The 10487-nt window shown below is 49.0% G+C and overlaps 1 protein-coding gene across 1 annotated transcript; it reads left to right on the top strand.

The window, feature by feature from the left end:
• The first annotated feature begins 3420 nt into the window (after positions 1–3420).
• On the top strand, positions 3421–4295 carry CLDN5 (claudin 5). The gene has a single exon (XM_027892600.1). The coding sequence runs from the start codon at positions 3436–3438 to the stop codon at positions 4084–4086; it is 651 nt and encodes a 216-aa protein (XP_027748401.1). The 5' UTR covers positions 3421–3435; the 3' UTR covers positions 4087–4295.
• Positions 4296–10487: the final 6192 nt, after the last annotated feature.

Here is a 10487-nt window from a genome sequence, read left to right on the forward strand (position 1 = left end):
CATTTTCCTCTCTGTCTTCTAGATGTTTAATATTTTAGGGATGAGAAAGAGCAGAAACACTTGGGTAAGGCACACTCCAGAAGTTATAAACCAGGTGTGCTCTGCAGACTGCATGTCATGCCCAAAGGCAAATCTATCCCAGCACTGCTGGGGGGATGCCTTGGGGCTGGGCACAGCCCTGGGGAGCCTGGAGGGCTGAGCACAGCCCTGGCAAACCTGGAGAGCTGGGCACAGCCCTGGCAAACCTGGAGGGCTGAGCACAGCCCTGGGGAGCCTGGAGAGCTGGGCACAGCCCTGGCAAACCTGGAGGGCTGGGCACAGCCCTTCTGTCCATGGCACAGGGTTCATGCCCCAGCACAAGCAATGCTGGGGACAGCCTGGACCCCCCTTAGCAGCCCTCCCAGTAACTCTGTGCCTCATATTTGTCCTGATTATGTCAGGAAAAGAGCAAAAACACAATCACCTCTAATCCCCAAGCCCCTCTTGCTGTAGCATGGCTCCTGTGCAATTGTTCTCAGCTTGAATGCCGCTTCCGCCCATTTGCACGGGCTGTAAAGCCCCCTCAGCATCCCCCCAGAATAATGTAATTAATACATAGCTCGAGCAGAAATAGATGGAATTACATGAATGGTCATTTGTTAGAGTTCCTTTGCTGCAAGAACATTGTGCTTTGGAGTTTCAAGGAATCCAGACTTTTGCAGCAAGGATTTAACTTACAAGCAGCTATTTTCTTTACTCAACATCCCAAGTAAAACATCATGCTGATGTGTGTTTCCTTTTAAGAAACAGACCCCTTCATTTCTGAGAGTTTAATTTTCAGTGTTGTGACAGTAACCCCCATCAGACAGCACGATGTGCTGAAGCTGATGGGGTCCTCAGGCCCCCAGCAGCTGTGCCAGGCAGGTACCAGTAAGTCAGGTGAGCAGACCTGTGAGCCCCTTGCACTCATGGTCTCATTCGAGGTAGTCTGTGCAACAGACCTTTGGGACCAGGGAACAGAGTAATTAAAATGGAGGCTCTTGCCAGTAACCAGGATAAAAGCTAATATCTGGGGTAAGGAAAAGGAACAAACAGACAAAGGTGAAATGCCAGCACTGGAAATGCCTGTAAGCAGAAAGGTCCAGTTGCCGTGTGATTATTAGGCATGCATTTCCCCAGAGAAATAATTGCCTTGGATTAAGTGATTTGTAGGAATCAGTTGCTGGGTTACAGGTAGCAAGGAAAGGTGGGGTGAGGGCTGCAGAGGTAGAACAAGCCTTGCAGCAGTTTCCCTTCTCAGCCCCAAGGCCGGGCAGCTGCACCGGCCCCGTCGGTGCCTCCCAGCCGGCACAGACCATTTATCGGAGGAAACTCCGAGTTCCGTGCTCTGGGCAAGTGGCAAGGGTGGGGCTTTCCTGTGCTTGTGGGCTAGGATAACTGGCATTTCTCACCCCTTTCTTAATTGTTCTTCTCTGCCGTTTTCTACATAATCATGATTATCATCATAAATACAGATGTTATTCCGTTTCAGTCTGTGCTCTGGGTTTCTTCCTGTTCACCTCTGAGACATCTCTGTGGATGCTTCTTTTGCACATTCTCCCCTCCCTGACACCAGGGACTCTTCTGAGTGATTGTAAGCAGCCTCAGTTTGACAGACTGCACAGCCCCAGTCACACATTCCTCCTGGACTTGCACACTGGAATTTGCAGTTTTGAATAATTGCAGTAAACTGTATGTATTTCATATACAGCTGGAAGAGGAGATAAATCCTCTGAACTCCGTTTGCCAGGCAGTCTTTGTTAGGAAGACATTTTCCATGCTAGAAATGTTTACAGCTCCTCATGCAGAGATAATCAATGGAAGGCTGCAGTTGTCATGGTTCTGCATGTCCTACACCACAGTCCACAAAGCTGCTGATGGTTCTTTTGTTTCCTTTCTTTGGGTGTCTTGTGGCTGAAAGTTTGTCTTCTGGTTGGGAAAAAAAGAGAAGTGAAAGGCCACAGGCAGTGTACTGTGACCTCGTTGTCATCCCCCTGTTACTGTGCCAGGGTCTTCTGCAGAAGAGTCACCACTCAGGATGTGCTCAGGGCACGGCTCCGTGTCACCTCAGCACTCACATCCTCAGCTGGCACTCCATGTGACTCCTGGAACCTTGGCTTATCCTTTCTTCTGCTGCTCCTGCTTCGCATGCAGACTTTTCCATTCATGCTGCTCTCACATCAGTCTCAAGATTTCCATCACAAACCTCTGCATACCACAGTACATGCTGTAAGTTACTGTGCAACAGGGAAAACCACTTCTGTAGGGGCAGGAAATGTGTTATTTGCAAACTCTGCAATCTCCTCTACCCCAGAAGGATACCTTGGGCTAACTGAAACTAAATCCACAAAAAGCTTTGCTCTTGGCTCCAATATTAGAAAAAAAACCCAGTTTCACACCTGGTGTAAGCTAAGAGCAATTATTCTTCAGGGACCAAACTGAGACTCTGTCTGCAGGTACTGACAGTTGACATGCAGATCCCATATTCAAAGCTCTTCCATTTTCAGGGTGGTTCCTAAGCACTGTAAGTGAATATTTTATTCTGGAAGAGCAACATTAGAAATATCAGCAAACATGTAGGCAAATGCCACAGTATTTTATTTATCTAAGCCTCACTTAAGTAGAGAATATGAGACTAATTAGTTAAGAAATGTATTTTGAAGGTATTTTTTCTGTCAGAATTTAGTGGGGCTTGTCTGTCTGCCAGTACAGACCTATGATAGTATCATGGTTGTGGGTTCAATCCCTGTATGGGCTATTCACTTCAGAGTTGGACTCGATGATCCTTGTGGGTCCCTTCTAACTCAGAATAATCTGTGAAATCTGTTTGGTGATGCTTTTTCAACTTTTGCCTGTCACAGCGTGCAGGAGAAAGCTGTGCAGGTCAGTCAGTACACTCGCTGTTCTGGGAAATGATCAATTAGACTCTGATAACCAGGACTTCCACCCTGCTGGGTGCCTGCGCTGGGGCAAGACCTCTCCGAAGGTCTGGCTGCGGACTTTATCAGTAAATAGGAAACACGCAGATAACGGCACTGAAAGGAATTCGAGCAGATGAACTCCGTGAAGGGATGCCTGCAGCCCCACGCGGGCAGCGTCGCTGCGAGCTCCTGCCGGAGCAGGGGCCGGGGCGAGCAGAGGGACGAGTTCCCGGCTGCGGCGGGACCCCCCGAGCAGGAGGGAGCTCCGCAGCCCCCCCGGCCCCGGGAGTGCCCCGAGGCGGGCGGTGCTGCCGGCAGGGCAGGGCAGGGCAGGGCAGGGCAGGGCCGGGGGCGGAGGGCGGGCGCCCCGCGGCCCCTCAAATAGCGCTGCCCGCGGCCGCGGCGCTCAGAGCCGGCTCTGCAGCGCCCGAGGAGTGCAGCGCAGCCGCTCCCGTCCGTCCTGCCGAGCCCCGGCACAGCCCTGGCAGCAAGCAGCATGACTTCGGCGGCGCTGGAGATTTTGGGGCTGGGGCTGGGCATCCTGGGCTGGGTGGGGGTGATCCTGGCCTGCGGGCTGCCCATGTGGCAGGTGTCGGCCTTCATCGACGTGAACATCGTGGTGGCGCAGACCATCTGGGAAGGGCTGTGGATGAACTGCGTGGTGCAGAGCACGGGGCAGATGCAGTGCAAGGTGTACGACTCCATCCTGGCGCTGCCGGCCGAGGTGCAGGCGGGCCGGGCGCTCACCGTGGTCGTGGCGCTGCTGGGGCTGGTGGCACTGATGGTGACCGTGGTGGGCGCGCAGTGCACCAACTGCATCCGGCCCGGCAAGATGAAGTCCCGCATCGTGATCGCCGGCGGAGCCATCTACATCCTCTGCGGGGTCCTGGTGCTCGTCCCGCTCTGCTGGTTCGCCAACATCGTCATCAGCGACTTCTACGACCCCACCGTGCCGCCGTCGAAGAAGCGGGAGATGGGGGCCGCGCTCTACATCGGCTGGGCGGCCACGGCGCTGCTGCTCTTCGGGGGCTGCCTCATCTGCTGCTGCTCTTGCTCCCAGCGCGATGAGACCTCCTTCCCCGTCAAGTACTCGGCGCCGCGGCGGCCCACGTCCAACGGCGAGTACGACAAGAAGAACTACGTCTGAGCGGGGCCGGCCCGCTCCCGGCCCCGCGGGGCACGGACACACGGCCGGCAGCGCCAGCGCTCCCCTGCCTGGAGGCTCTTCCCGACGGGGACCCCCGTGAAGCGGCGGCCCCGGGCAGGGCAGCGCCCGGCGGGTCCGGCCGCTCCGCTGCGGGCAGCGCGTCCCCGGCCGGGGGAGCCGAGCGGCCCGGGGAGCCGCGGGGGCATCACCGGGACCCCCCGTGCGGCTCCCGCTCCCGGCCCTGCCCCGGCGATGCCCCACACTCGTGAGTATTTCACCCCCCGCTCTCGCTGCCTGTGCCTCTCGGCTGCCGGGACCGGTGTCGGGTGTTCCCATCGGCGTTCTCCCTCCTGAAAGCCTGGCAGTTCCCGGCGGGACTTCAACCGAGTAGGGGGGGTTTGATCTTCTGTTTGGGCAACTAAACTAGGGATCCTGTCCAAAGCTTGTCACTAACCCTGATCCTTAATCACATAGGCTGTTTGGAGAAGGGTATTTGACTTTCTTCATTTGTTTCAGTCCCTCAGAGCAGTACATTGGTCTGTGTGTCTTTGAGACCTGGAAAGAGCTTTCAGGTAGTTGCTGTCCTTTAGTGGAGTACAAAGCAGATTACACCAGGTTGCCCTTGAGGTTCTTCATCCCCTCTCCTCCATCAGCTTATGCTCTGTTTTTACTTGAATATGAACTCATTGCCAGAATTATCCGAGGCCCAGAATCAGAGCTCTGGGAGATCACTGTATGTCCTGGCTCGAGCAGGGCCTCTGTTCCTCTCATCTGCACTACAGGAGATTGGAAGCATAAAAGTTGCCCCAGATACTGATGGTTGGGGGGGATGATGCTTTTGTGGCCTTCCTGCCAAGCCCCGCTTGCTGCCAATTCTGAATTGTGTGCTCAGTTGGACGTGCACTCGGTTGGCTCCCCACCATGATTTTGTTAACACGTGCTTTCCTGCATTTACCAAATCAAGCAAAAAATTGCTAGAAGAATTTTACCAAAAATACCTTGACTGAGACTTTGTCAGCTGGTCAGGAGATGTGAAGTGCTGGCTCTCCCAGCTCTCCGCTCCTGTGCATTGCCTGGTAACGCTGTGCAGACTGGAAGGAAGATGCATTGGGCAACATTACTCCTAATTTTCTGAGCTCAACAGCTGCTGAAATTCACCACAGCCTGGAATACCAGCTTACTCTTTTCCATTTTACGCTGCAGAGACAAAGGTTTTCTCAAGGGAGGGGTTAGGGGGATGTGTGAGACTCCTCCACACATCAACACAGGATCCTGCCACCGCCCGTGGCAGCATCTGCATTGCCATGAGGAGATTTCTGCCAAGAGTCAGCGAGGAAATGTGCTGTTTATGTTCCTCAGAACACAACACTACAACCTCACAGTCCTGTAGCAGTACAGTGCACACCTGACCTGAGCATTAACTCTTATCCTTCTGATATCTCCAAGACTTGTGGACTAACCATAACTGTGGGGCTGCAACAGATTTACATGGACTGTGTTCCTGCCTTGCTTAGCAAACTTAAAACATGTTCACAGACCAGAATGAGAGACTAAAGCCTTGCCCCTGCAAATTGTGATGTTGAATATCGAGCACGATTTGCCCTTTTCAAGATAACTGCTTTCAGTTTTTAAACACATAAATAGCAGGGTCTGAGCCCATCAGAGAATACAAAAGCAGAGCTGTCTGCATTTAAATAAAAGCTGTAATATTTTTGTTATGATGTGATATGTAGTTTTGGTACAAGAATGAAATAATCCATATTTCATCATTGCAACTTTTTTAAACAGTGTAACCTTGTAAACCTTGTAAAAATGTATTTAAATGCATATATTTTGCAAGAAATCTACCAAAGTTGGCTTGCTATGTGGCTTGGTGCCTTCATTTGTTTCATGAGTCCTTTGTTTTTACTTTAAATGCTAAGGTCCAACTGTATTTGTCACCCAGCCCCCAGACACACTGCACCCTCGCTCAGAGCTCTCTGATGTCTAGCAGATATTAGCCCAGGTCCTGGACCTCACTCTTGGGTCTCCAGTTAAAGAATGAACCCCACTGACAGACATGTCTGCATGTCTCTGGAGAGTAGAGCCTTCAGAAGTGCTGCAGAATTTGGGGTCTGTCTAGAAGATCAGATCTTTCTGGACAGTGCAGCACTGGAATTTCAAATCAGATCAAAACTGGTGTCTTTGGTAGAGGGAGGGAAACCCACACCTTCGAAGGGGATTTTCTTCAACAAGCCAAACTTCTTGATGCGTGGCTTTGTGTCATGGCAGAGCTGGGTCCTCTTAGAACCCAAATCTGAACCAGTTACACACAAGCTCTGGGAAGAAGCCAGTGCTACCTGTGCATGTGGCGCCAGGCACAGCGTCACCCTGCCAAAACAACTCGCTGCTGTGTAACAAGGTTTTGTGAGGTCAGTGGGGCAGTGCCCAACAACACTTGCAGGAAGTGGGGCCCATCTTTAAACATGTTTTTATATTTAATCTCGTCCTTCTTAGTTGTTGCTGTGCTTTACAAGATAACCCAGATGTTACTGTTACATCACTGGCTCGGGGTAAAAATCAGCTGGTTTTCCCTATGATTTGTTTTCTAAGAGCAAAGACCTAGATCTGAACTTAAAAGCTTGGAACTGCTCAGGATCAGGCCTGAACCTCACCCCAATGAAAAGTCTATAGCACTTGTTTACTATTTTTATTTTGTATTTATGTTTTCTCATAAAAATAAAAACATATAAACCAATCCCTGAGCAGGGTTGCTGGTTTTTTGTGGAAGGCACTGGATTGTCTGGCTCAGGAAGATGGGGTGTGATATTGGTGCCCAAAGGGCAGCCTTTCCCTGGGCTGCCTTTGAGGGGAGCCTGGGCCACCTGTGGGGGAGAAGGACGGACTGCTCCCTCCAGGGCAGGGCAGCATCTCAGCTCTGCACTGCAGCTCCAGACAAAAGACAGCAAGGAGCAGCAGCTGGTCTTGTGATGTGAGCACATTAGGAAGTGGAGTGTGAGCCCCAGCTATTTTCAGAACAGCTCTAAGCATGAAGCTTTTTAAGCTTTCAATTCCTACACGTTTAAACTAAAAGGAAAAAAAATCCTGCTGCTGCTGCTTGGATCAGCCCCAGCCTGACCAATACCCTAATCCTTTCTGCCAACCACTTATTTTTTTTGAAAAGTGTATTCAAGCTGGGGAAAAACATTTTCACCGATGCAGTAGAACAGAACCTGCAAAAATAATGCCTGCTAAAGGAAACTGTGCAGACTGATTGCTAGTGGAGAAATTTGCCTAAGTTACTTGATTGCCAGGGAGGATTTTCAATATTTTGCAGATTATTTTTTTGCAAGAATTTCAAGCTTTTCTAACAAACTGTAGCTTTAAAAATGAAGAAAAAAACATCTTCAAAGCCTTCATTTTGCAGCATTCTTGCCAGCTGGGTTGAGATTAACAAAAGCTCCTTGCCACCCTCCCATTGCTATGCACATGCTGAGCTGGAAAAGGGGTGTCTGTGGGCTTGGCCTTTGTCCTGCTAAACGAACCATTTCAGAGTTATGAATCTGAAAGTAACCTGCAGTTCATACCCTGCAGATCTGGTTAGATCCTGTCTGTGCAAAGAAGGGAAATGCAACAGGCAGGGGGAAAAGGAAGCTCAATCAGTCACGTTTGCTGCAGGATGTTTAAGGAAATGTTTCCTTTTCCTGCACAAAGATGTTTGTTGGGCATCTGCTCTTTGGAACATACTGAAACATTTTACTCTAGAAGTGAGAGAGCCGTGTAACCCCAGATTTTTATTTAAAATTTATTCTCTGATCAAATATTATGCAAGGAATTTGTTCTTTTTCCTTGGCCATCTTTCAAACCCCAAATGCAGGTCTCGTCCAGACCGATTCATCCCTCTGTAATGCTAAAAGAGAATCCTGCCTGTCACAAGCCATATGCCACATGTAAGTGCCATGTTCATGCATGTGTTCAGCAATATCTATTAATGCAGTGTTCAGCATCAGATGGTACCCACAATGCATCCCTTTTTGTGTGTGTACTGAAGAAGAAAATCATTAATTAAGTACACGTGTTTGAGGATTTGCTTTTATGAGTCTGCTTGGTAAGACACAGCAAATATTCCTGCTGTATTAGATTAATTGGGAGAGAGCAGATGAATCCAGGACAAATGCTGCCTTTGTTATCTGTGGCCTGATTGTGATAGGACCAACCAGTCCAAAAGCAGAGCCTCAAGAGGGTCTCGTATTTATATTTTGGAAATAACCGAGTCCTGTCACTCTCACTCAGATCAGCCCTTTGTGTGTGTCTGTGTGTGTGACTGCTCCAGACTGTTCCTTGCTGACTCTCTGCAGGAACAGGCTCTGTCTAGAAAACCCCTTCTCCCCACTACAACCTTCAGCTGTAAGAAAAGGACAATTTCAACCCCTGTGTCAACGATAAAACCTCCCATGGCAACAGTGGGGGCTCTGCAGTTGCTTGGATACACAAGCCTTGCCTCACCTTTTCCTTTTCTTAGCATCACAGTCTGTTTTAAGAGTCACATAAAAGATGAACATATGGATGAGCTTGGATGTTAAACATCCTGAATAGAGTTAATTGATACATTTCCTGAACTACTGCCTTTGGCTCCTTGATTTGAGAACAATGGGATCATACAGCACGGGGAACTGTACCTACAGCACTAACTAAAGCAAAGAGCAGGCCTTGAAACCACTATCTGCTGGTTTGGTTTCAGTCTACAAAAGGAAAAAAAGGAAAACCACCCCTCGCTCCACAACCTACAGCCTTTCCAACAAGGCACACAAATCTCATGACATTAATAAAGGAGAGAAAATAACAAGAGTACCTCCAATACCCAGGACAGAACAGGACAAAAGGACTTTGACCAACTAGAAAACCAGGCAGAACATCAAATAAGCTGCATTTTGTCCTTTGAAACTCCTCAGAGCATCCTGAATGGCAAGGGATGCTCACATTGACTGAAGCCCTGGCAGCAGCTGGCAGGGCATTCAGAGCAGGTACAGGGTGTTCCCCAAGCCCAGCTGACAAGTCATTCACACAAGTTACCATTTCTTTGGGGCAAAAAAGGCTTGGTTTAGGCAGGCTGAAGTGCCTCAGTGCTGTTATGGACAGCAGTAGTGGTGGATCCATCCCTTCCTACACCTCAGCTCCGAACGCAGGGAGGTTCCCTCCTGGTGGATCCCCCAGGCTGCACCAGACCTTGCAGGACTCAGGGGGGTTCTCTGGTGTACACAAACACAGCTCGTGTTTATTTACAGTGGAGAACAAAAGTAAATGTTTAAAATAGCTGATTTTTCCAGGCAAACAGCAGATAACCCTCTCAAGAGTGACTCAGATCAGTGAGCAAGCTGGGAACTCAGTGCCCGTTGTAACACCCTGTGCATCCCTGGCTGCGTCCTGCAGATGTTCCACGTGGGCACACTTTAGGTCTTACACATCCTAGCACCAGCTGTGCTAGAACGAACACTTTTTTTTTAAGATAAGCAGAAGATTCCCATGGGTTGAACAAATGCACTAAAAGCTAGGAGATGCACAAAACCAGATCCTACAACACTGGTAGCAAAAGTAGTTTGCAGTGTTAAATACACTCAGGATTTCATCTACCTGTGTCCTAAAGTTTCAGCCACAGCAGGTTATCTGCCAGAGCTCAGAGTGCCCTTCCTCTTGGTCTCTCACCAGGAACTGTGACAGTTAATCTGACCACATGTGAGTACCTGTGGGCTCTATTCCCACTCTCAGACACGTTCTGAGCTGAATCCATCCCTCTCTGTTACACCCAGACACAACTCATTAACATTAACTGTATTTGTTATCAGAACACTTCCACAGGAGGTTAAACCCTTAGAGAATTTAGGCTTGGGCACAAAAGATCATTCAGGAAAGAAAAATAGGCACTTCTTGACAAGAGCATATGTGAAAGCTCAGAATCCACTTTCAATACAGCTTCACATATTCGAGGGACTGGGGAAAAAACCACCAATCAGTTCTTATCAGGGCTAACAAGTGCCTAGCACGGCAGAATTCCTGCACTAGGTGTATTTTTAGATTACTCTTCCAGTTTTCATCTTCTGTCCTTACTGTGTATCTTTTGTTAGAATTAGGATATCTGCTGCAGCAGCCTGGATAACCTTTAGCCCCAGCTACAAAACCTTTAACAGTTTCCAATTATAACAGCAATCTTTCATTCTATAATGCAAATAAACTCGAATGTTATCTCCACACAGAAGACTCACCAGAATAACCAATGACTGCAGAATGCTTTCACCATTTTTTTCCTCTATAATTTCCTGCTATTATTTCATTGGAGGTGACTGCCAAGATCCAAGCAACATAATACATTTCACTGTTTACATTTACTTTATTTTTGTTATACTGTTGGCATTTTAAAATGTTGA

This window comes from Empidonax traillii, unplaced genomic scaffold (assembly GCF_003031625.1).
Source record: "Empidonax traillii isolate 1590-97213 ecotype Southwest subspecies unplaced genomic scaffold, ASM303162v1 scaffold361:size2146424, whole genome shotgun sequence".
Classification (NCBI taxonomy): domain Eukaryota; kingdom Metazoa; phylum Chordata; class Aves; order Passeriformes; family Tyrannidae; genus Empidonax; species Empidonax traillii.